At 37.0% G+C, this 25,240-nt stretch overlaps 1 protein-coding gene and 1 long non-coding RNA gene across 3 annotated transcripts in view; both read left to right on the forward strand.

Moving 5' to 3' along the window:
- Positions 1 to 1,531: 1,531 nt before the first annotated feature.
- On the forward strand, positions 1,532 to 4,934 carry LOC143016494 (uncharacterized). Of its 2 annotated transcripts, XR_012965529.1 has the most exons (5): positions 1,544 to 1,599; positions 3,509 to 3,656; positions 4,331 to 4,434; positions 4,574 to 4,625; positions 4,788 to 4,934. It is a non-coding gene; the product is annotated as an uncharacterized LOC143016494 (long non-coding RNA). The 2 variants fall into 2 exon arrangements; XR_012965528.1 differs by lacking the exon at positions 3,509 to 3,656 and having other exon boundaries at positions 1,532 to 1,599.
- A 78-nt stretch (positions 4,935 to 5,012) lies between these two features.
- The window catches only part of LOC143016493 (uncharacterized), a 31,231-nt gene continuing 11,003 nt past the window's right edge, over positions 5,013 to 25,240 (forward strand). Inside the window, exons 1-64 of the mRNA XM_076170859.1 lie at positions 5,013 to 5,175; positions 5,378 to 5,530; positions 5,882 to 6,046; positions 6,161 to 6,316; positions 6,731 to 6,874; positions 6,964 to 7,134; positions 7,244 to 7,291; positions 7,390 to 7,542; positions 7,647 to 7,817; positions 7,938 to 7,982; positions 8,063 to 8,215; positions 8,320 to 8,490; positions 8,608 to 8,652; positions 8,828 to 8,890; positions 9,177 to 9,224; positions 9,302 to 9,457; positions 9,872 to 10,015; positions 10,105 to 10,275; positions 10,385 to 10,432; positions 10,531 to 10,683; positions 10,788 to 10,958; positions 11,080 to 11,124; positions 11,205 to 11,354; positions 11,459 to 11,629; positions 11,747 to 11,791; positions 12,302 to 12,349; positions 12,427 to 12,582; positions 12,997 to 13,140; positions 13,230 to 13,400; positions 13,510 to 13,557; positions 13,656 to 13,808; positions 13,913 to 14,083; positions 14,204 to 14,248; positions 14,329 to 14,481; positions 14,586 to 14,756; positions 14,874 to 14,918; positions 15,094 to 15,156; positions 15,443 to 15,490; positions 16,041 to 16,103; positions 16,380 to 16,523; positions 16,613 to 16,783; positions 16,893 to 16,940; positions 17,039 to 17,191; positions 17,296 to 17,466; positions 17,587 to 17,631; positions 17,712 to 17,861; positions 17,966 to 18,136; positions 18,254 to 18,298; positions 18,430 to 18,492; positions 18,762 to 18,809; positions 19,221 to 19,283; positions 19,628 to 19,675; positions 20,117 to 20,179; positions 20,480 to 20,527; positions 20,867 to 20,929; positions 21,216 to 21,263; positions 21,814 to 21,876; positions 22,221 to 22,268; positions 22,713 to 22,775; positions 23,078 to 23,125; positions 23,676 to 23,738; positions 24,084 to 24,131; positions 24,576 to 24,638; positions 24,939 to 24,986. Of these exons, the coding sequence (XP_076026974.1) occupies positions 7,401 to 7,542; positions 7,647 to 7,817; positions 7,938 to 7,982; positions 8,063 to 8,215; positions 8,320 to 8,490; positions 8,608 to 8,652; positions 8,828 to 8,890; positions 9,177 to 9,224; positions 9,302 to 9,457; positions 9,872 to 10,015; positions 10,105 to 10,275; positions 10,385 to 10,432; positions 10,531 to 10,683; positions 10,788 to 10,958; positions 11,080 to 11,124; positions 11,205 to 11,354; positions 11,459 to 11,629; positions 11,747 to 11,791; positions 12,302 to 12,349; positions 12,427 to 12,582; positions 12,997 to 13,140; positions 13,230 to 13,400; positions 13,510 to 13,557; positions 13,656 to 13,808; positions 13,913 to 14,083; positions 14,204 to 14,248; positions 14,329 to 14,481; positions 14,586 to 14,756; positions 14,874 to 14,918; positions 15,094 to 15,156; positions 15,443 to 15,490; positions 16,041 to 16,103; positions 16,380 to 16,523; positions 16,613 to 16,783; positions 16,893 to 16,940; positions 17,039 to 17,191; positions 17,296 to 17,466; positions 17,587 to 17,631; positions 17,712 to 17,861; positions 17,966 to 18,136; positions 18,254 to 18,298; positions 18,430 to 18,492; positions 18,762 to 18,809; positions 19,221 to 19,283; positions 19,628 to 19,675; positions 20,117 to 20,179; positions 20,480 to 20,527; positions 20,867 to 20,929; positions 21,216 to 21,263; positions 21,814 to 21,876; positions 22,221 to 22,268; positions 22,713 to 22,775; positions 23,078 to 23,125; positions 23,676 to 23,738; positions 24,084 to 24,131; positions 24,576 to 24,638; positions 24,939 to 24,986 (5,557 nt within the window). The 5' untranslated portion in view covers positions 5,013 to 5,175; positions 5,378 to 5,530; positions 5,882 to 6,046; ... (3 more) ...; positions 7,244 to 7,291; positions 7,390 to 7,400. The remainder of the gene's footprint in view (positions 5,176 to 5,377; positions 5,531 to 5,881; positions 6,047 to 6,160; positions 6,317 to 6,730; positions 6,875 to 6,963; positions 7,135 to 7,243; positions 7,292 to 7,389; positions 7,543 to 7,646; positions 7,818 to 7,937; positions 7,983 to 8,062; positions 8,216 to 8,319; positions 8,491 to 8,607; positions 8,653 to 8,827; positions 8,891 to 9,176; positions 9,225 to 9,301; positions 9,458 to 9,871; positions 10,016 to 10,104; positions 10,276 to 10,384; positions 10,433 to 10,530; positions 10,684 to 10,787; positions 10,959 to 11,079; positions 11,125 to 11,204; positions 11,355 to 11,458; positions 11,630 to 11,746; positions 11,792 to 12,301; positions 12,350 to 12,426; positions 12,583 to 12,996; positions 13,141 to 13,229; positions 13,401 to 13,509; positions 13,558 to 13,655; positions 13,809 to 13,912; positions 14,084 to 14,203; positions 14,249 to 14,328; positions 14,482 to 14,585; positions 14,757 to 14,873; positions 14,919 to 15,093; positions 15,157 to 15,442; positions 15,491 to 16,040; positions 16,104 to 16,379; positions 16,524 to 16,612; positions 16,784 to 16,892; positions 16,941 to 17,038; positions 17,192 to 17,295; positions 17,467 to 17,586; positions 17,632 to 17,711; positions 17,862 to 17,965; positions 18,137 to 18,253; positions 18,299 to 18,429; positions 18,493 to 18,761; positions 18,810 to 19,220; positions 19,284 to 19,627; positions 19,676 to 20,116; positions 20,180 to 20,479; positions 20,528 to 20,866; positions 20,930 to 21,215; positions 21,264 to 21,813; positions 21,877 to 22,220; positions 22,269 to 22,712; positions 22,776 to 23,077; positions 23,126 to 23,675; positions 23,739 to 24,083; positions 24,132 to 24,575; positions 24,639 to 24,938; positions 24,987 to 25,240) is intronic.

The following is a 25,240-nucleotide window of genomic DNA, read 5'->3' on the forward strand; positions in this document are numbered from 1 at the left end:
AGGTGAGCCTGAACACAACATTGCTATGGACAGATTCACTAACCCGTTCTCTGGAATCAGGGAAGTCATCAGTAATATAAGACACTAAGCCGTCTCTGGCCTGGGGCCAACATTGCATTGAGTAATATGTTGTTACATGACCTTTCTGCAGAATCTACTACTTCTACTGCTAGTCGTTATGCAAGTGCACAAAACTGAAATTTCAATGATTTCTGCGACTACATATTTATTAAATCAATAGACAAAATTTGCATCTGATCTGATCTGGATGATTGTTTTACTTGCAGTGGTTTAAAATTCCACCCCTGACAGACGTGCAGAGAATGTGCCCCTAGGAGAACAAGCAGCATGCCTCAGATTCTTACGGAAAATACAAAGGAACCTGCCTGGTTTGATCCGACGGGCCGTGTAGGACTCTTACGTTACTGAAACGCTCTTACATTTACGACATAAATACTCTACATTTAGTATTAAAATGCTCTTATACTGACTACAGAAACGCTCTTACACACAGTTCTTCACTGGCTGTTTTAGTTGTACATGTAAGAGAATTTCAGCAGTGAGTGTATCGCTACTGAAGTCCTACACGGCCTCTAATAGTTTGATGCTGACTGGTCGTTGTTGCCCTCATTCATGAGTCACCAGCAGTGTGTACCGCACAACAGCAGTGCGTACCTTATCTCTCCTGCTCTGTTGTTGAGATTGGGTAAAACCAATAATGGATCAGAATATTAATGTGTGTATCACTTAAAAAATAAAATAAATAAATAAATTACCTTTACCTTTACTTAAATTCGAGATGAGAACAACAGCCTGTAACGTTTCTTACTTTGTTTATCCGGGGCGATTCTGTGATCATCCATCCTGTTGACAGTATTTCGTGGGCAGCCCTGGAGCCTCCTGCCGGCGCCAAGTGTGAGCTGGTATTTGGAGCATTAGTGTTTAGTGTCTTGCTCAATGTTACTTCGTTGGAATTTCCAGCCGGGGGTAAAAGTGTTGTTTACATTTTTTCCTCACAAGTTTTGCTAATTGTTCTGGATTTCATGAAGTTATAGCATAGCATAGCAACCCCGCGCTAAATATGTCCAGGTCTCATTTGAAGTCCAAATACAGACTACCATTTGTGATCAATTGTTTCTAATCTGCAGCACGTAGTAGTACACTTCCTTGAATTTCAGTTCAACAGTCACCACTTTCATATTGTGTCTCCATTGTGTCTTTGCATTCTCCTCTGACCTGTTGCTGCCTCACCAACACTCTCACAACCTGAAATGATTTGTTTCCCATGACAATGTAAAGAAAATCAGATCCATGTTGCTGTGACAATGTTATTGGTATCTACAAACACCCTCACAGGCTCACACACAGAATCAGACAAGGAAATTGAGGTAATAATTGAACCAGTTGAACTAGTGCCAAACTCAGACAGAGTTCAGTGTTATATTTCAGGAAGTTTGGAGCAGAATGTTCCCATAATCCAGTGTGAGGAGGGTGTGACGGCTTCTACTTTCTGCTACTGTCTGTGGTGAAACGTGTCTCTAGAACACACACACACACAGTGGATCATTACGGCGGGAGACAGCGGTAGCAGCTGCTATGGTAAGAATGCTGGCAGATTTGATTTATGAGTTAGAATTGACTGTTTTATGTGTCTTAGGAATCAGTTGTTTATATTGTGACTTCTTAATCTGATTAAATCTGCTTGACGTTTCCATTCTGCCTCAACCAATGGTGCTTAAATCCTACTTGCTGGATTTTTACCATGTGGCTGGATGGATAGAAAGTTAAAGGTTTTATTGTGTTTGTCTTACCTTCGACTCTTGTGTAGACACTGAATGCACACATAACACGTAACACGCAGAACATAGCTGTCATCAGGCGGCTTTGTTTAACTCACTGACTGCCGTGGGAATAACAGGGAAATTGACACTGATTTCCTGAAGATTGAGATCTTTGCTGACTTTTGCAGAATGCAATTTGTCAGTTTGTTCCTCCTCATTACAAACTGCCAGTGGTGAAGTAACATTAACACTAATGTGTTAAGCATTTAGCTCAAGCTGTTGCCCAGAATGACATCATTGGATTCTTTTAAAATGCTTATGTATGTCATAGAAGCAGTTAAAAATCAATATTTAAAAAAGAAAGAAAGAAGAGAACTGTACAACTAGGAAGGGAAGGTAGACGTAGTTTTGGTCATGATTGAAACACAATGACAAACATTACAGTTGCCAAGGAACGGCAGATTAAATCGTCTGCAGTCAAAACCACACGAACGACAAGGAAGGCCAAATCATGTTCAAGATAAAATGTGCAAATTAAAAAAGAAAAGCCAATGAAGACATCCCACAACATGCTGTATCACTGTCTTGAATAATTCTTAGTGTTATCTTGGCAAAACAAAGCAGTTCATTGGCCGAATACAAGGATTTGTCGAATTTGTGGTTGGGGGCAGATAAACACTTAAGATTATGTAGAGTTTTACTGTTGTTGTTGGGAATGAAGGTATTTTATGATCACAATACAAGAGAAGAATCCTGAATCCTGATCAGACTTTATATTGTGTGACAATAGTCCCTCTGTAGTCTGGCACCTGTGAACTTACTGATCTGTATTCACACTGATGACATCAACTAATTACAAATCTATCCACTGCTGTCATTATTACACTTTGTGCGTGCGGTTAATTACCACACTATGGCTCGTTTCATGGTGGAACCACAAAATGCAATTGGCAAAGCACCGTTTATTTGTGGCGGCACTAAAGCAACAATCAGTAAAAGCTTTAGCTGTTGTGTGTGGGGTGTCAGGTAAGGCACCGTATGCGTGTGTATGTGTGCATGAGGCAAACACTCTGTGGGTGCTTAGTGTCTTAGAGGGGAGAAACAGACACACAGATAAATATGAAAGATGGTTTTGATTGATGTTACCTTGATTATTACTATAAATCAAACCAATGACACAATGACTGAGTGTCATAACCTGTCTAACCTAGTCTTGTTTACTGGTATGTATGCCAAAGTCATTAAGCAAATACTCAAACTCACTGGAAGCAGAGACATCAGGATATGACTTTTAATGATCACACATCACCGTCATGTGTGTGTTGTTAAGGATTAGGGCTCACAGAAACGCACACTCACACTCTACAGACTAAGAATAAGACCAAATGATGATCTCAGGTGTAGCTAAGTTACCAGTAACTGTAAAGGACTGTTGTAAGTCAAAAGCTGTTTAAAGCATGAAGCTTTTACGAGGCATTAGGTCATCGATATTCTATGTTTTTAGTCTAGATGTAGCATGAACTGAACTGTTTTGGAGCTGAGCTGCACTGCACTTTATTCCAAACCACCTCAGCTGAAATGAAGTTTCATTTATGGAACAAACTATCCCAAGGTAACACACTAATAAGTACTTAGGCTAGGATCTATGTATTTTTCTGGGAAGCTCTTTATCAGCTGCATCTCCAATCCATCGCATCCCACTTGCCTTCCTCTCCGATTCCCACCAGGTGTGTATCCTAAGCTCTTAAACACGATAGGTCCCCTGCCGAGGTGCTGTCCAGCAACACTGGAACTTGCTGACTTGCAGCTTACATTATGTGGGACCTTGTCTAACCAATGCAGCTAAGTCACTTTGAAGAGGAAATGCCATTAAAGGTGTGGACTGTGTGCACTTTTGATACCTGCCAACCAAAACTGTCTGGAATCTGTATCAAACTTCTCTGTTTAAACAGCAACATGGTATAAAGACGACCTCGTCAGCTGGGGGAAACTGAATTTAGCATATATTTAAGCAAATGCAAGGTTTAATCAAACTTCACAGGAAATGTCTGCATACTTTCTGTGTTTGGTTCTATGTTAACAGCAAAAAAGCATGGCAACTTAAATCAATTTCTACGACAAATAAAGCAGGGAGAAGACAGACTGATGTGATGAGAGGTGGAGAGGGAACTATATTATGATTTCGCAGTTTGGTTCAAAACCACAAGAGGGACTAGAAGTTCAAGTATCAATGGATTCCATTTGGCCCAGGACCAAAGAGAGACAGTTCAATGGGAATGCTTCAATGGAACAAGGGAAATATATTATTATTATGTTTAAGGGAGTATACATGCTGTAATATAGACTTTCACTTCATTCACCTCCTCAAAGTCTATTATTTTAGCTTATCAGGTGTCACTGATGCGATAACAGCAAAGATAATAGAATTTTCTTCTGCAGTGTTCTAATTTTTCAAGACTGAATTTTGCTACTTGCACAAAGAAGAAGCTGGAGAGGATACTTCAAACCTTTTCTTGTTTGTTTGTTTCCTTCTCTCCCTTTCATGAAAGGAATGGCAATATTAAAGCATGGCCTGGCCGTCATAGCCCTTGTTGTGAGTCTCTATATTTTGGAAACACAAGATTTGACTGAAATTTCAAGCCAAGTTTTACTGGTAAGTTCACTGCATTGCATGGACATAAACCAAGACAAAATATGGGCCCCATGTGTCATCATGCTTGGCATTTGTTTGGATGAATAACACAACAAGATGAGACAGAAAGTTTAAAATGATTGGTGTTTTCTTGATTCAGCTGCGCCAGGATGACAAAGTTGTTCTGCCGCACGCCAGGGACAAAAGAGAAGGTTAGTGTGATGAAGAAGAAACCAAGAGTTTCATGAACACTGTTCAGAATTTGGGGTTTTCTTCATCAAAACCATTCCAAAGTAAACTAATGTAAATTCAAACACTCAGTACCTAGTAGTTACCCTAAAAATCTAATTATTTTCTTGTTTTAATTCTTGCAGTGCCTACAGATGAATGGAACTATATTGTTGAAGTGTTAGTGAATGTGTCCAGCATAGAAACAATCAATCAGATCCGGTCTTTTGTGAGAGCTGCACCTTCTCCAATACTACTCGATTCCACCACAAGGATCACTAACATCAGCTTCACCACAGGCGAGTGCAACAGCAAAGGTTGACTTCAAAGTCCCAATACTGCATTTTAACAAAGCATCTCTTCCAACAGCATGCTTCCCAAATGGTGATGGCTTCCGGTGTAGATGTGAGGAGCAATTTGCGTTCCCGTACAGCACCTGTGTCACATATGCAACCTGCGATCAGATCTACAGTGGCATCTGTCAGTGCATCAATGCCACTCCAGGTGACGGACAGTACTGCCAACCAATCTCAGGTAACCTGCTCGCTATGTTCAATCACTGCAAATGCATATCTGAATCAGATCAACATGTAACGCTCTGACTATGGCTGACTCAGCTTCCCGTGCTGTGTACATTGTCTTTACCGGAGCACCTGGTCACCATAGCTACATGTTGAACTTGGTTGTCTTTAAACTAATTTTCATATGCCAGAATGATGTCATATCTGTCCTGCAGCGCTGCTAACTCTGGTGGAGTATGAAGTGGACGTAGAGCTAACTGTGACAGATGTGGAGACAATTGAGAACCTCAGGATCCTACTTGACACCGGCAACTTCTCCCTGAGCTCAAGTCCTGCTGTGAATATAACAAACATTGAAATCACCACAGGTAAGAATGGAGATCAGCACAGGTGGTTCCCCTTTGTACTACTTTATCCTGCTGAATCGTATGCGGCCGCCTTAAATAAAGAAATACAGTGTTAAGCTCCGTCTTATCTTAGCGTTGTTGTTTGCTCTCTCCCCTGAAAGCCTTAGGCTGACTGAATTTTGATAAGTGCTTCCTCGTCCAAACAACACAAAGGTCCAATTGAGGAATTTTACTTTAGACTTTAGTGGTAGGAAAAAATACAGTGCTTTATTAAAAATCAATGATTGATCCAATGACTGGGTTTCATTTTATCGATGAATTTGTCACGTATGTTTGTCTTTCTGTAATTATTTATTTCTTCCCTTTCTGTAGTCTGTTACCCAAATGGCAGCAGCTTCCAGTGCAGATGTGAGGAGGGTTTTGCTTGGTCGTATAATAATTGCATCACGTACGGAGCCTGCGATGATGTCACTGACGACACATGTGGGTGTATCAACAGGAATCTATCCGATGGACAATACTGCCAGCCAAAGACCGGTGATGACCTTGTGCTTGATTGATTCTGTTTAAGTCCTTACTACCATTGATTGAAACAACATTCTTAAGGCGTGTAGGAGGAAAATCATTACCTTTGCTTATTCTCAACCACAGACTTTTTCCAGCTGTATGAATACACAGTGGAAGCTGAAATCCGTGTCAGTGACTTTTCAGTGATTGAACAACTGAGGGAAATTGTGAGCAACACAAGTTTTCCCATTATCCTCAGCAACAAAATCAACATTACAGAAATTGACATAATATTTACTGGTAAGATATGGTGACTTTATACGTTCCTTTTTATTTTATTTTATTTGATATTTATATGATCTGTAGCTCATTAATGGGAAAATGAAAGGCGCCAAATCTAAACAAGGGATATATACTGACCCTATTTATGTAAATTAAGTTATAAGGTTAAGGCAGTGGTTCCCAAAGTGAGCGCAGTGGTTGCGAAAAGTGGGGGCCCCCCTGCGATAGCCGCCCCCTCAGACCGACCAGCCGACCCGTATTGTTTTATATCGCCCTCCCGTCAAACAGCTGACCTGTATTGTTTTATGCTGTCTCTCCTGCAAAACAATTCTGATCTTTAAAGGGGGGCGCAGCAGAAAAGTTTGGGAACCACTGGGTTAAGGTAGATTGTATTTTGACCAATTCTATTAATAATATTTTTTCTTTTAACAGTACCACCAGTTCTTTATGAATATCTGATTTCCATTGAGGTGAACACGACAGATACAGATCAACTGAGAAACACACTGAGGAATATCACGTTCCCTGTCTCCATCAATGAACAAGTAAACATCTCACATGCTGATATTACAACAGGTAAACATTTTGAATTCACATTGATTAGAGCTTACTGTTTAAAATGTGAAACTTCCACTAACTAAGACAGAATGTGTTTTTATGTGTAGTGTGTAGACAGGCTGACACTGGTTTCCAATGCCGCTGTGAGGATGACTATTTCTGGCCCTGTGAAAAGTGTGCTACCTATGGGAAATGTGATGGTAATACAAGTAACAGCTGTCAGTGCATCGAAGCCATTCCTACAGATGGAGAGTACTGTCAGTCCAATAGCAGTCAAAGTGAGTGTTTCATAAGACACTATTCAAACATGAAATTTTAACAAGGTTAAGTGATTGTATATTGAAAAATGACACTTCTTCAACGGCTATTCTTTGTTTCTGTAAACAGATTTTACAGCGTGTCCTGTGCTCACAACTTCAACACCACCATCAACAGGTGATATAAACGGGGCGCCACACACACACACATATATATATGTTCAAATCTACAGTTGATATATTGTGCTAATTTTCTTTTTTAATATCTCCCTGCAGCTCCTCCCGTCATGTATGAATACGCAATTTCTATTGAGTTGAACACCACAGATGTCTCAGTCATCGATCAACTAAGGATCATTCTGAGAAACACCAGCTTTCCCATCATTCTCAGCAGCAACACACAAGTGTCTGATGTCAACATATCTACAGGTATCTATGGTCATGTGATTTTGTAATGACACGTTTCTTATTAAAGAACTATTGGCTTGAAATTTTAGAATAATCAATCTCAAATGCTTTACACTTGTCTCCAGTTTGCTCTTCAAGCACTGCTGGTGTCCAGTGCAGATGTGAGGGTCAGTACCGTTGGTCATGTGACCAGTGTTTCCTGTATGGAGCCTGTGACAACATCACTGATGACACATGTGGATGCATCAGTGCCATTCCTCCTGATGGACAACACTGTCAATCTATTCATCAATACAGTAAGCAGCTTTACGCCATTTCATAGTTATAAGCAAACAGCAGTGGTTATACTGTATTATAATGACTGATTACATGTGTTCCCATTTATGAGCTATTGATCTTTCTCTTCCTCCTAACAGACTTTACTACTTGTCCTCTTACAACACCCTCTACACTACCAACAAGTAAGACTGAGAGCAAACATGTACATCATATAATTCAGCTCAATCCTGAAACTGTTGAGTCATGCCGTATTTCTTTGCAGCACCTCCCGTCATGTATGAATATGCAATTTCTATTGAGTTGAACACCACAGATGTCTCAGTCATCCATCAACTAAGGATCATTCTGAGAAACACCAGCTTTCCCATCATTCTCAGCAGCAACACACAAGTCACTGATGTCAAAATATCTACAGGTATCTATGGTCATGTGATTTTGAAATCTGAGGTTTTCTTGAAACAATTAATAGATTGAAATTATCAGAATAATCCATCTCAATTGTTTTACACTTGTCTCCAGTTTGCTCTTCAAGCACTGCTGGTGTCCAGTGCAGATGTGAGGGTCAGTACCGTTGGTCATGTGACCAGTGTTTCCTGTATGGACCCTGTGACAACATCACTGATGACACATGTGGATGCATCAGTGCCATTCCTCCTGATGGACAACACTGTCAATTTATTCATCAATACAGTAAGCAGCTTTACACTCATTATCTACTGTAGAAGCACATGGGGGTCATAACCTTAGGATTCATGTTTACATTTGTTTTGATGTAGCACATATTGTTTTTTCACTTTATCTACACAGACTTCACAACTTGTCCTCTGACAACACCGACTACACAGCCTCAAAGTAAGAGACAAAATACAACGTAACATCCAGTCAATATACCTAAAGCTGTTCCATTATGCTTCTTGTCATTTTGATTATCTACCATATCAAAATCTATCCTTATATTTATTTGAATAACTTTTTTCTGATCTAAAATGTTACACTGCTGCTTATGAAATGTTTTTTTTTCCAACAGCTAATGCTACAACAACCATGAACACCACAATGACCACAACACCACCAGGACTTACAACAACAAGTAAGTCCTTTAAATGCCTGCATCTTCAGACATATAGCAATTACATGTGGAATGGTCGTTGGAGATTCCACAACAGTTACAAACAAAATACAAAATAACAAAATACTGTTTTCAGTATTTTGTTTCTTTGACACCAACTGCTACACTTTCAAACATACTTTCTCTTCCAATATCTCCCTGCAGCTCCTCTGGTCATCTATGAATATATATGATAAATTATACAATTAAATATCTTTTTTCGGTTCTAAAATGTTACACTGCTGCTTATGAAATGTCTTTACAACAGCTAATGCTACAACTACCATGACCACAACACCAGCAAATCATACAACAAGTAAGTCCATTAAAAGTCTGTATATTGTGACATTTGGTGTAAATGCTTCATTTACATGTCACCATTCTCAACCACAGACTTTTTCCAGCTGTATGAATACACAGTGGAAGCTGAAATCCGTGTCAGTGACTTTTCAGTGATTGAACAACTGAGGGAAATTGTGAGCAACACAAGTTTTCCCATTATCCTCAGCAACAAAATCAACATTACAGAAATTGACATAATATTTACTGGTAAGATATGGTGACTTTATACGTTCCTTTTTATTTTATTTTATTTGATATTTATATGATCTGTAGCTCCTTAATGGGAAAATGAAAGGCGCCAAATCTAAACAAGGGATATATACTGACCCTATTTATGTAAATTAAGTTATAAGGTTAAGGCAGTGGTTCCCAAAGTGAGCGCAGTGGTTGCAAAAAGTGGGGGCCCCCCTGCGATAGCCGCCCCCTCAGACCGACCAGCCGACCCGTATTGTTTTATATCGCCCTCCCGTCAAACAGCTGACCTGTATTGTTTTATGCTGTGTCTCCTGCAAAACAATTCTGATCTTTAAAGGGGGGCGCAGCAGAAAAGTTTGGGAACCACTGGGTTAAGGTAGATTGTATTTTGACCAATTCTATTAATAATATTTTTTCTTTTAACAGTACCACCAGTTCTTTATGAATATCTGATTTCCATTGAGGTGAACACGACAGATACAGATCAACTGAGAAACACACTGAGGAATATCACGTTCCCTGTCTCCATCAATGAACAAGTAAACATCTCACATGCTGATATTACAACAGGTAAACATTTTGAATTCACATTGATTAGAGCTTACTGTTTAAAATGTGAAACTTCCACTAACTAAGACAGAATGTGTTTTTATGTGTAGTGTGTAGACAGGCTGACACTGGTTTCCAATGCCGCTGTGAGGATGACTATTTCTGGCCCTGTGAAAAGTGTGCTACCTATGGGAAATGTGATGGTAATACAAGTAACAGCTGTCAGTGCATCGAAGCCATTCCTACAGATGGAGAGTACTGTCAGTCCAATAGCAGTCAAAGTGAGTGTTTCATAAGACACTATTCAAACATGAAATTTTAACAAGGTTAAGTGATTGTATATTGAAAAATGACACTTCTTCAACGGCTATTCTTTGTTTCTGTAAACAGATTTTACAGCGTGTCCTGTGCTCACAACTTCAACACCACCATCAACAGGTGATATAAACGGGGCGCCACACACACACACATATATATATGTTCAAATCTACAGTTGATATATTGTGCTAATTTTCTTTTTTAATATCTCCCTGCAGCTCCTCCCGTCATGTATGAATACGCAATTTCTATTGAGTTGAACACCACAGATGTCTCAGTCATCCATCAACTAAGGATCATTCTGAGAAACACCAGCTTTCCCATCATTCTCAGCAGCAACACACAAGTCACTGATGTCAAAATATCTACAGGTATCTATGGTCATGTGATTTTGAAATCTGAGGTTTTCTTGAAACAATTAATAGATTGAAATTATCAGAATAATCAATCTCAATTGTTTTACACTTGTCTCCAGTTTGCTCTTCAAGCACTGCTGGTGTCCAGTGCAGATGTGAGGGTCAGTACCGTTGGTCATGTGACCAGTGTTTCCTGTATGGAGCCTGTGACAACATCACTGATGACACATGTGGATGCATCAGTGCCATTCCTCCTGATGGACAATACTGTCAATCTATTCATCAATACAGTAAGTAGCTTCACGCTCATTGCATAGTTATAAGCAAACAGCAGTGGTTATACTGTATTATAATGACTGATTACATGTGTTCCCATTTATGAGCTATTGATCTTTCTCTTCCTCCTAACAGACTTTACTACTTGTCCTCTTACAACACCCTCTACACTACCAACAAGTAAGACTGAGAGCAAACATGTACATCATATAATTCAGCTCAATCCTGAAACTGTTGAGTCATGCCGTATTTCTTTGCAGCACCTCCCGTCATGTATGAATATGCAATTTCTATTGAGTTGAACACCACAGATGTCTCAGTCATCCATCAACTAAGGATCATTCAAAACACCAGCTTTCCCATCATTCTCAGCAGCAACACACAAGTCACTGATGTCAAAATATCTACAGGTATCTATGGTCATGTGATTTTGAAATCTGAGGTTTTCTTGAAACAATTAATAGATTGAAATTATCAGAATAATCCATCTCAATTGTTTTACACTTGTCTCCAGTTTGCTCTTCAAGCACTGCTGGTGTCCAGTGCAGATGTGAGGGTCAGTACCGTTGGTCATGTGACCAGTGTTTCCTGTATGGACCCTGTGACAACATCACTGATGACACATGTGGATGCATCAGTGCCATTCCTCCTGATGGACAACACTGTCAATTTATTCATCAATACAGTAAGCAGCTTTACACTCATTATCTACTGTAGAAGCACATGGGGGTCATAACCTTAGGATTCATGTTTACATTTGTTTTGATGTAGCACATATTGTTTTTTCACTTTATCTACACAGACTTCACAACTTGTCCTCTGACAACACCGACTACACAGCCTCAAAGTAAGAGACAAAATACAACGTAACATCCAGTCAATATACCTAAAGCTGTTCCATTATGCTTCTTGTCATTTTGATTATCTACCATATCAAAATCTATCCTTATATTTATTTGAATAACTTTTTTCTGATCTAAAATGTTACACTGCTGCTTATGAAATGTTTTTCAAACAGCAAATGCTACAACAACCATGAACACCACAATGACCACAACACCACCAAGTCTTACAACAATAAGTAAGTCCTTTGCTTCTTTTAGATTTCACCAAATCATTAATTGTGAATGGTCTTTGTAGATTCCACAACAGAGACAAACACAAATACAAATACTGTTTTCAGTATTTTGTTTCTTTGACACCAACTGCTACACTTTAAAACATACTTTCTCTTCCAATATCTCCCTGCAGCTCCTCTGGTCATGTATAAATATATATGATAAATTATACAATTAAATAACTTTCTTCTGTTCTAAAATGTTACACTGCTGCTTATGAAATGTTTTTTTTCCAACAGCTAATGCTACAACTACCATGACCACAACACCAGCAAATCATACAACAAGTAAGTCCATTAAAAGTCTGTATATTGTGACATTTGGTGTATATGCTTCATTTACATGTCACCATTCTCAACCACAGACTTTTTCCAGCTGTATGAATACACAGTGGAAGCTGAAATCCGTGTCAGTGACTTTTCAGTGATTGAACAACTGAGGGAAACTGTGAGCAACACAAGTTTTCCCATTATCCTCAGCAACAAAATCAACATTACAGAAATTGACATAATATTTACTGGTAAGATATGGTGACTTTATACGTTCCTTTTTATTTTATTTTATTTGATATTTATATGATCTGTAGCTCATTAATGGGAAAATGAAAGGCGCCAAATCTAAACAAGGGATATATACCGACCCTATTTATGTAAATTAAGTTATAAGGTTAAGGCAGTGGTTCCCAAAGTGAGCGCAGTGGTTGCGAAAAGTGGGGGCCCCCCTGCGATAGCCGCCCCCTCAGACCGACCAGCCGACCCGTATTGTTTTATATCGCCCTCCCGTCAAACAGCTGACCTGTATTGTTTTATGCTGTGTCTCCTGCAAAACAATTCTGATCTTTAAAGGGGGGCGCAGCAGAAAAGTTTGGGAACCACTGGGTTAAGGTAGATTGTATTTTGACCAATTCTATTAATAATATTTTTTCTTTTAACAGTACCACCAGTTCTTTATGAATATCTGATTTCCATTGAGGTGAACACGACAGATACAGATCAACTGAGAAACACACTGAGGAATATCACGTTCCCTGTCTCCATCAATGAACAAGTAAACATCTCACATGCTGATATTACAACAGGTAAACATTTTGAATTCACATTGATTAGAGCTTACTGTTTAAAATGTGAAACTTCCACTAACTAAGACAGAATGTGTTTTTATGTGTAGTGTGTAGACAGGCTGACACTGGTTTCCAATGCCGCTGTGAGGATGACTATTTCTGGCCCTGTGAAAAGTGTGCTACCTATGGGAAATGTGATGGTAATACAAGTAACAGCTGTCAGTGCATCGAAGCCATTCCTACAGATGGAGAGTACTGTCAGTCCAATAGCAGTCAAAGTGAGTGTTTCATAAGACACTATTCAAACATGAAATTTTAACAAGGTTAAGTGATTGTATATTGAAAAATGACACTTCTTCAACGGCTATTCTTTGTTTCTGTAAACAGATTTTACAGCGTGTCCTGTGCTCACAACTTCAACACCACCATCAACAGGTGATATAAACGGGGCGCCACACACACACACATATATATATGTTCAAATCTACAGTTGATATATTGTGCTAATTTTCTTTTTTAATATCTCCCTGCAGCTCCTCCCGTCATGTATGAATACGCAATTTCTATTGAGTTGAACACCACAGATGTCTCAGTCATCGATCAACTAAGGATCATTCTGAGAAACACCAGCTTTCCCATCATTCTCAGCAGCAACACACAAGTGTCTGATGTCAACATATCTACAGGTATCTATGGTCATGTGATTTTGTAATGACACGTTTCTTATTAAAGAACTATTGGCTTGAAATTTTAGAATAATCAATCTCAAATGCTTTACACTTGTCTCCAGTTTGCTCTTCAAGCACTGCTGGTGTCCAGTGCAGATGTGAGGGTCAGTACCGTTGGTCATGTGACCAGTGTTTCCTGTATGGAGCCTGTGACAACATCACTGATGACACATGTGGATGCATCAGTGCCATTCCTCCTGATGGACAATACTGTCAATCTATTCATCAATACAGTAAGCAGCTTTACGCCATTTCATAGTTATAAGCAAACAGCAGTGGTTATACTGTATTATAATGACTGATTACATGTGTTCCCATTTATGAGCTATTGATCTTTCTCTTCCTCCTAACAGACTTTACTACTTGTCCTCTTACAACACCCTCTACACTACCAACAAGTAAGACTGAGAGCAAACATGTACATCATATAATTCAGCTCAATCCTGAAACTGTTGAGTCATGCCGTATTTCTTTGCAGCACCTCCCGTCATGTATGAATATGCAATTTCTATTGAGTTGAACACCACAGATGTCTCAGTCATCCATCAACTAAGGATCATTCTGAGAAACACCAGCTTTCCCATCATTCTCAGCAGCAACACACAAGTCACTGATGTCAAAATATCTACAGGTATCTATGGTCATGTGATTTTGAAATCTGAGGTTTTCTTGAAACAATTAATAGATTGAAATTATCAGAATAATCCATCTCAATTGTTTTACACTTGTCTCCAGTTTGCTCTTCAAGCACTGCTGGTGTCCAGTGCAGATGTGAGGGTCAGTACCGTTGGTCATGTGACCAGTGTTTCCTGTATGGACCCTGTGACAACATCACTGATGACACATGTGGATGCATCAGTGCCATTCCTCCTGATGGACAACACTGTCAATCTATTCATCAATACAGTAAGCAGCTTTACACTCATTATCTACTGTAGAAGCACATGGGGGTCATAACCTTAGGATTCATGTTTACATTTGTTTTGATGTAGCACATATTGTTTTTTCACTTTATCTACACAGACTTCACAACTTGTCCTCTGACAACACCGACTACACAGCCTCAAAGTAAGAGACAAAATACAACGTAACATCCAGTCAATATACCTAAAGCTGTTCCATTATGCTTCTTGTCATTTTGATTATCTACCATATCAAAATCTATCCTTATATTTATTTGAATAACTTTTTTCTGATCTAAAATGTTACACTGCTGCTTATGAAATGTTTTTTTTTCCAACAGCTAATGCTACAACAACCATGAACACCACAATGACCACAACACCACCAGGACTTACAACAACAAGTAAGTCCTTTAAATGCCTGCATCTTCAGACATATAGCAATTACATGTGGAATGGTCGTTGGAGATTCCACAACAGTTACAAACAAAATACAAAATAACAAAATACTGTTTTCAGTATTTTGTTTCTTTGACACCAACTGCTACACTTTCAAACATACTTTCTCTTCCAATATCTCCCTGCAGCTCCTCTGGTCATCTATGAATATATATGATAAATTATACAATTAAATAACTTTTTTCGGTTCTAAAATGTTACACTGCTGCTTATGAAATGTCTTTACAACAGCTAATGCTACAACTACCATGACCACAACACCAGCAAATCATACAACAAGTAAGTCCATTAAAAGTCTGTATATTGTGACATTTGGTGTAAATGCTTCATTTACATGTCACCACATCATTAACTGTGAAAGATCTTTGTAGATTCTACAACAGAGACACACACAACATTCACAACTACAGCATCACCTGTATTCATAAGGAAGTTTCAAGAAGTAAATTAAAGGATAAAATATGAAGAAATCAACTCTTTTTACTTTGACAATAAATATTTAAAAGTGTTGTTTTCAGTAGTTTGTTCTTTTAGTAACTACATTTATCTACACCATGGTATAGAAAATTAAGTTGCTGTTTTTTTTTAAATGGGATGGCACATTGCTGGTTAAAATGCAAAACGTTTTCAGTAATGTTAAACAATGAGTTCTTTTTTTTTTTAACCCAAGACCTTTTACAACATTGTTGGTTCTTCATCGCTAATCATTCCATGCGCAATGACACCAACTGATACACTTTAAAACATACTTTAGGTATATTTGATTGAATAACTTTCTTCTGTTCTAAAATGTTACACTGCTGCTAATGAAATGTTTTTTTTCCAACAGCTAATGCTACAACAACCATGAACACCACAATGACCACAACACCACCAGGACTTACGACAACAAGTAAGTCCTTTAAATGCCTGCATCTTCAGACATATAGCAATTACATACAGAGTGTAATTGCTTCTTTTAGATTTCACCACATCATTAACTGTGGAATGGTCTTTGGAGATTCTACAACAGAACAAACACAACCTGACCTGTATTGTTTTATGCTGTGTCTCCTGCAAAACAATTCTGATCTTTAAAGGGGGGCGCAGCAGAAAAGTTTGGGAACCACTGGGTTAAGGTAGATTGTATTTTGACCAATTCTATTAATAATATTTTTTCTTTTAACAGTACCACCAGTTCTTTATGAATATCTGATTTCCATTGAGGTGAACACGACAGATACAGATCAACTGAGAAACACACTGAGGAATATCACGTTCCCTGTCTCCATCAATGAACAAGTAAACATCTCACATGCTGATATTACAACAGGTAAACATTTTGAATTCACATTGATTAGAGCTTACTGTTTAAAATGTGAAACTTCCACTAACTAAGACAGAATGTGTTTTTATGTGTAGTGTGTAGACAGGCTGACACTGGTTTCCAATGCCGCTGTGAGGATGACTATTTCTGGCCCTGTGAAAAGTGTGCTACCTATGGGAAATGTGATGGTAATACAAGTAACAGCTGTCAGTGCATCGAAGCCATTCCTACAGATGGAGAGTACTGTCAGTCCAATAGCAGTCAAAGTGAGTGTTTCATAAGACACTATTCAAACATGAAATTTTAACAAGGTTAAGTGATTGTATATTGAAAAATGACACTTCTTCAACGGCTATTCTTTGTTTCTGTAAACAGATTTTACAGCGTGTCCTGTGCTCACAACTTCAACACCACCATCAACAGGTGATATAAACGGGGCGCCACACACACACACATATATATATGTTCAAATCTACAGTTGATATATTGTGCTAATTTTCTTTTTTAATATCTCCCTGCAGCTCCTCCCGTCATGTATGAATACGCAATTTCTATTGAGTTGAACACCACAGATGTCTCAGTCATCGATCAACTAAGGATCATTCTGAGAAACACCAGCTTTCCCATCATTCTCAGCAGCAACACACAAGTGTCTGATGTCAACATATCTACAGGTATCTATGGTCATGTGATTTTGTAATGACACGTTTCTTATTAAAGAACTATTGGCTTGAAATTTTAGAATAATCAATCTCAAATGCTTTACACTTGTCTCCAGTTTGCTCTTCAAGCACTGCTGGTGTCCAGTGCAGATGTGAGGGTCAGTACCGTTGGTCATGTGACCAGTGTTTCCTGTATGGAGCCTGTGACAACATCACTGATGACACATGTGGATGCATCAGTGCCATTCCTCCTGATGGACAATACTGTCAATCTATTCATCAATACAGTAAGCAGCTTTACGCCATTTCATAGTTATAAGCAAACAGCAGTGGTTATACTGTATTATAATGACTGATTACATGTGTTCCCATTTATGAGCTATTGATCTTTCTCTTCCTCCTAACAGACTTTACTACTTGTCCTCTTACAACACCCTCTACACTACCAACAAGTAAGACTGAGAGCAAACATGTACATCATATAATTCAGCTCAATCCTGAAACTGTTGAGTCATGCCGTATTTCTTTGCAGCACCTCCCGTCATGTATGAATATGCAATTTCTATTGAGTTGAACACCACAGATGTCTCAGTCATCCATCAACTAAGGATCATTCAAAACACCAGCTTTCCCATCATTCTCAGCAGCAACACACAAGTCACTGATGTCAAAATATCTACAGGTATCTATGGTCATGTGATTTTGAAATCTGAGGTTTTCTTGAAACAATTAATAGATTGAAATTATCAGAATAATCCATCTCAATTGTTTTACACTTGTCTCCAGTTTGCTCTTCAAGCACTGCTGGTGTCCAGTGCAGATGTGAGGGTCAGTACCGTTGGTCATGTGACCAGTGTTTCCTGTATGGACCCTGTGACAACATCACTGATGACACATGTGGATGCATCAGTGCCATTCCTCCTGATGGACAACACTGTCAATCTATTCATCAATACAGTAAGCAGCTTTACACTCATTATCTACTGTAGAAGCACATGGGGGTCATAACCTTAGGATTCATGTTTACATTTGTTTTGATGTAGCACATATTGTTTTTTCACTTTATCTACACAGACTTCACAACTTGTCCTCTGACAACACCGACTACACAGCCTCAAAGTAAGAGACAAAATACAACGTAACATCCAGTCAATATACCTAAAGCTGTTCCATTATGCTTCTTGTCATTTTGATTATCTACCATATCAAAATCTATCCTTGTATTTATTTGAATAACTTTTTTCCAACAGCAAATGCTACAACAACGATGACCGCCACAACGACCACAACACCACCAAGTCTTACAACAATAAGTAAGTCCTTTGCTTCTTTTAGATTTCACCAAATCATTAATTGTGAATGGTCTTTGTAGATTCCACAACAGAGACACAAATACAAATACTGTTTTCAGTATTTTGTTTCTTTGACACCAACTGCTACACTTTCAAACATACTTTCTCTTCCAATATCTCCCTGCAGCTCCTCTGGTCATGTATACATATATATGATAAATTATACAATTAAATAACTTTCTTCTGTTCTAAAATGTTACACTGCTGCTTATGAAATGTCTTTACAACAGCTAATGCTACAACTACCATGACCACAACACCAGCAAATCATACAACAAGTAAGTCCATTAAAAGTCTGTATATTGTGGCATTTGGTGTAAATGCTTCATTTACATGTCACCACATCATTAACTGTGAAAGATCTTTGTAGATTCTACAACAGAGACACACACAACATTCACAACTACAGCATCACCTGTATTCACAAGGAAGTTTCAAGAAGTAAATTAAAGGATAAAATATGAAGAAATCAACTCTTTTTACTTTGACAATAAATATTTAAAAGTGTTGTTTTCAGTTTTTAACCCAAGACCTTTTACAACATTGTTGGTTCTTCATCGCTAATCATTCCATGCGCAATGACACCAACTGATACACTTTAAAACATACTTTAGGTATATTTGATTGAATAACTTTCTTCTGTTCTAAAATGTTACACTGCTGCTAATGAAATGTTTTTTTTCCAACAGCTAATGCTACAACAACCATGAACACCACAATGACCACAACACCACCAGGACTTACGACAACAAGTAAGTCCTTTAAATGCCTGCATCTTCAGACATATAGCAATTACATACAGAGTGTAATTGCTTCTTTTAGATTTCACCACATCATTAACTGTGGAATGGTCTTTGGTGATTCTACAACAGAACAAACACAACAGTTACAAACAAAATACAAAATAACAAAATACTGTTTTCAGTAGTTTTTTTCTTTGACACCAACTGCTACACTTTCAAACATACTTTCTCTTTCAATATCTCCCTGCAGCTCCTCTGGTCATTTATAAATATATATGATAAATTATACAATTAAATAACTTTTTTCGGTTCTAAAATGTTACACTGCTGCTTATGAAATGTCTTTACAACAGCTAATGCTACAACTACCATGACCACAACACCAGCAAATCATACAACAAGTAAGTCCATTAAAAGTCTGTATATTGTAACATTTGGTGTAAATGCTTCATTTACATGTCACCACATCATTAACTGTGAATGATCTTTGTAGATTCTACAGCAGAGACACACACAACATTCACAACTACAGCATCACCTGTATTCACAATCTGTATCTACACCATGGAACATAAAATAAAGTTGCTGTTTTTTTTAGACGGGATGAGACATTGCTGGTTAAAATGCAAAACATTTTCAGTAATGTTAAACAATGAGTTTTTTATTTTTTTACCTTTTTAAAACCTTTTACAACATTGTTGGTTCTTCATCGCTAATCGTTCCATGCGCAATGACACCAACTGATACACTTTAAAACATACTTTAGGTATATTTGATTGAATAACTTTCTTCTGTTCTAAAATGTTACAGTGCTGCTTATGAAATGTTTTTTTTTCCAACAGCTAATGCTACAACAACCATGAACACCACAATGACCACAACACCACCAGGACTTACAACAACAAGTAAGTCCTTTAAATGCCTGCATCTTCAGACATATAGCAATTACATGTGGAATGGTCTTTGGAGATTCCACAACAGAACAAACACAACAGTTACAAACAAAATACAAAATAACAAAATACTGTTTTCAGTAGTTTTTTTCTTTGACACCAACTGCTACACTTTCAAACATACTTTCTCTTCCAATATCTCCCTGCAGCTCCTCTGGTCATCTATAAATATATATGATAAATTATACAATTAAATAACTTTTTTCGGTTCTAAAATGTTACACTGCTGCTTATGAAATGTCTTTACAACAGCTAATGCTACAACTACCATGACCACAACACCAGCAAATCATACAACAAGTAAGTCCATTAAAAGTCTGTATATTGTGACATTTGGTGTAAATGCTTCATTTACATGTCACCACATCATTAACTGTGAATGATCTTTGTAGATTCTACAGCAGAGACACACACAACATTCACAACTACAGCATCACCTGTATTCACAATCTGTATCTACACCATGGAACATAAAATAAAGTTGCTGTTTTTTTTAGATGGGATGAGACATTGCTGGTTAAAATGCAAAACATTTTCAGTAATGTTAAACAATGAGTTTTTTATTTTTTTTTACCTTTTTTAAGACCTTTTACAAAAAAATTTACAGTGCTGCTTATGAAATGTTTTTTTTTCCAACAGCTAATGCTACAACAACCATGAACACCACAATGACCACAACACCACCAGGACTTACAACAACAAGTAAGTCCTTTAAATGCCTGCATCTTCAGACATATAGCAATTACATGTGGAATGGTCGTTGGAGATTCCACAACAGTTACAAACAAAATACAAAATAACAAAATACTGTTTTCAGTAGTTTTTTTCTTTGACACCAACTGCTACACTTTAAAACATACTTTCTCTTCCAATATCTCCCTGCAGCTCCTCTGGTCATCTATAAATATATATGATAAATTATACAATTAAATAACTTTTTTCGGTTCTAAAATGTTACACTGCTGCTTATGAAATGTCTTTACAACAGCTAATGCTACAACTACCATGACCACAACACCAGCAAATCATACAACAAGTAAGTCCATTAAAAGTCTGTATATTGTGGCATTTGGTGTAAATGCTTCATTTACATGTCACCACATCATTAACTGTGAATGATCTTTGTAGATTCTACAACAGAGACACACACAACATTCACAACTACAGCATCACCTGTATTCACAAGGAAGTTTCAAGAAGTAAATTAAAGGATAAAATATGAAGAAATCAACTCTTTTTACTTTGACAATAAATATTTAAAAGTGTTGTTTTCAGTAGTTTGTTCTTTTAGTAACTACGCTTATCTACACCATGGTACAGAAAATAAAGTTGCTGTTTTTTTAAAATGGGATGAGACATTGCTGGTTAAAATGCAAAACGTTTTCAGTAATGTTAAACAATGAGTTCTTTTTTTTTTTAACCCAAGACCTTTTACAACATTGTTGGTTCTTCATCGCTAATCATTCCATGCACAATGACACCAACTGATACACTTTAAAACATACTTTAGGTATATTTGATTGAATAACTTTCTTCTGTTCTAAAATGTTACACTGCTGCTAATGAAATGTTTTTTTTTCCAACAGCTAATGCTACAACAACCATGAACACCACAATGACCACAACACCACCAGGACTTACGACAACAAGTAAGTCCTTTAAATGCCTGCATCTTCAGACATATAGCAATTACATACAGAGTGTAATTGCTTCTTTTAGATTTCACCACATCATTAACTGTGGAATGGTCTTTGGAGATTCTACAACAGAACAAACACAACAGTTACAAACAAAATACAAAATAACAAAATACTGTTTTCAGTAGTTTTTTTCTTTGACACCAACTGCTACACTTTCAAACATACTTTCTCTTCCAATATCTCCCTGCAGCTCCTCTGGTCATTTATAAATATATATGATAAATTATACAATTAAATAACTTTTTTCGGTTCTAAAATATTACACTGCTGCTTATGAAATGTCTTTACAACAGCTAATGCTACAACTACCATGACCACAACACCAGCAAATCATACAACAAGTAAGTCCATTAAAAGTCTGTATATTGTGACATTTGGTGTAAATGCTTCATTTACATGTCACCACATCATTAACTGTGAATGATCTTTGTAGATTCTACAACAGAGACACACACAACATTCACAACTACAGCATCACCTGTATTCACAATCTGTATCTACACCATGGAAGATAAAATAAAGTTGCTGTTTTTTTTAGACGGGATGAGACATTGCTGGTTAAAATGCAAAACATTTTCAGTAATGTTAAACAATGAGTTTTTTATTTTTTTTTTTACCTTTTTAAGACCTTTTACAACATTGTTGGTTCTTCATCGCTAATAGTTCCATGCACAATGACACCAACTGATACACTTTAAAACATACTTTAGGTATATTTGATTGAATAACTTTCTTCTGTTCTAAAATGTTACACTGCTGCTAATGAAATGTTTTTTTTCCAACAGCTAATGCTACAACAACCATGAACACCACAATGACCACAACACCACCAGGACTTACAACAACAAGTAAGTCCTTTAAATGCCTGCATCTTCAGACATATAGCAATTACATGTGGAATGGTCTTTGGAGATTCCACAACAGAACAAACACAACAGTTACAAACAAAATACAAAATAACAAAATACTGTTTTCAGTAGTTTTTTTCTTTGACACCAACTGCTACACTTTCAAACATACTATCTCTTCCAATATCTCCCTGCAGCTCCTCTGGTCATCTATAAATATATATGATAAATTATACAATTAAATAACTTTTTTCGGTTCTAAAATGTTACACTGCTGCTTATGAAATGTTTCTTTACAACAGCTAATGCTACAACTACCATGACCACAACACCAGCAAATCATACAACAAGTAAGTCCATTAAAAGTCTGTATATTGTGACATTTGGTGTAAATGCTTAATTTACATGTCACCACATCATTAACTGTGAATGATCTTTGTAGATTCTACAACAGAGACACACACAACATTCACAACTACAGCATCACCTGTATTCACAAGGAAGTTTCAAGAATTAAATTAAAGGATAAAATATGAAGAAATCAACTCTTTTTACTTTGACAATAAATATTTAAAAGTGTTGTTTTCAGTAGTTTGTTCTTTTAGTAACTACGCTTATCTACACCATGGTACAGAAAATAAAGTTGCTGTTTTTTTTAAATGGGATGAGACATTGCTGGTTAAAATGCAAAACGTTTTCAGTAATGTTAAACAATGAGTTCTTTTTTTTTTTAACCCAAGACCTTTTACAACATTGTTGGTTCTTCATCGCTAATCATTCCATGCACAATGACACCAACTGATACACTTTAAAACATACTTTAGGTATATTTGATTGAATAACTTTCTTCTGTTCTAAAATGTTACAGTGCTGCTTATGAAATGTTTTTTTTTCCAACAGCTAATGCTACAACAACCATGAACACCACAATGACCACAACACCACCAGGACTTACGACAACAAGTAAGTCCTTTAAATGCCTGCATCTTCAGACATATAGCAATTACATACAGAGTGTAATTGCTTCTTTTAGATTTCACCACATCATTAACTGTGGAATTGTCTTTGGAGATTCTACAACAGAACAAACACAACAGTTACAAACAAAATACAAAATAACAAAATACTGTTTTCAGTAGTTTTTTTTCTTTGACACCAACTGCTACACTTTCAAACATACTTTCTCTTCCAATATCTCCCTGCAGCTCCTCTGGTCATTTATAAATATATATGATAAATTATACAATTAAATAACTTTTTTCGGTTCTAAAATGTTACACTGCTGCTTATGAAATGTCTTTACAACAGCTAATGCTACAACTACCATGACCACAACACCAGCAAATCATACAACAAGTAAGTCCATTAAAAGTCTGTATATTGTGACATTTGGTGTAAATGCTTCATTTACATGTCACCACATCATTAACTGTGAATGATCTTTGTAGATTCTACAACAGAGACACACACAACATTCACAACTACAGCATCACCTGTATTCACAATCTGTATCTACACCATGGAAGATAAAATAAAGTTGCTGTTTTTTTTAGACGGGATGAGACATTGCTGGTTAAAATGCAAAACATTTTCAGTAATGTTAAACAATGAGTTTTTTATTTTTTTTTTTACCTTTTTAAGACCTTTTACAACATTGTTGGTTCTTCATCGCTAATAGTTCCATGCACAATGACACCAACTGATACACTTTAAAACATACTTTAGGTATATTTGATTGAATAACTTTCTTCTGTTCTAAAATGTTACACTGCTGCTAATGAAATGTTTTTTTTCCAACAGCTAATGCTACAACAACCATGAACACCACAATGACCACAACACCACCAGGACTTACAACAACAAGTAAGTCCTTTAAATGCCTGCATCTTCAGACATATAGCAATTACATGTGGAATGGTCTTTGGAGATTCCACAACAGAACAAACACAACAGTTACAAACAAAATACAAAATAACAAAATACTGTTTTCAGTAGTTTTTTTCTTTGACACCAACTGCTACACTTTCAAACATACTATCTCTTCCAATATCTCCCTGCAGCTCCTCTGGTCATCTATAAATATATATGATAAATTATACAATTAAATAACTTTTTTCGGTTCTAAAATGTTACACTGCTGCTTATGAAATGTCTTTACAACAGCTAATGCTACAACTACCATGACCACAACACCAGCAAATCATACAACAAGTAAGTCCATTAAAAGTCTGTATATTGTGACATTTGGTGTAAATGCTTAATTTACATGTCACCACATCATTAACTGTGAATGATCTTTGTAGATTCTACAACAGAGACACACACAACATTCACAACTACAGCATCACCTGTATTCACAAGGAAGTTTCAAGAATTAAATTAAAGGATAAAATATGAAGAAATCAACTCTTTTTACTTTGACAATAAATATTTAAAAGTGTTGTTTTCAGTAGTTTGTTCTTTTA

Source organism: Genypterus blacodes, unplaced genomic scaffold (genome assembly GCF_046128005.1).
Source record: "Genypterus blacodes isolate CSIRO-AG114 ecotype Tasmania unplaced genomic scaffold, CSIRO-AGI_Gbla_v1 ptg000233l_1, whole genome shotgun sequence".
NCBI lineage: Eukaryota > Metazoa > Chordata > Actinopteri > Ophidiiformes > Ophidiidae > Genypterus > Genypterus blacodes.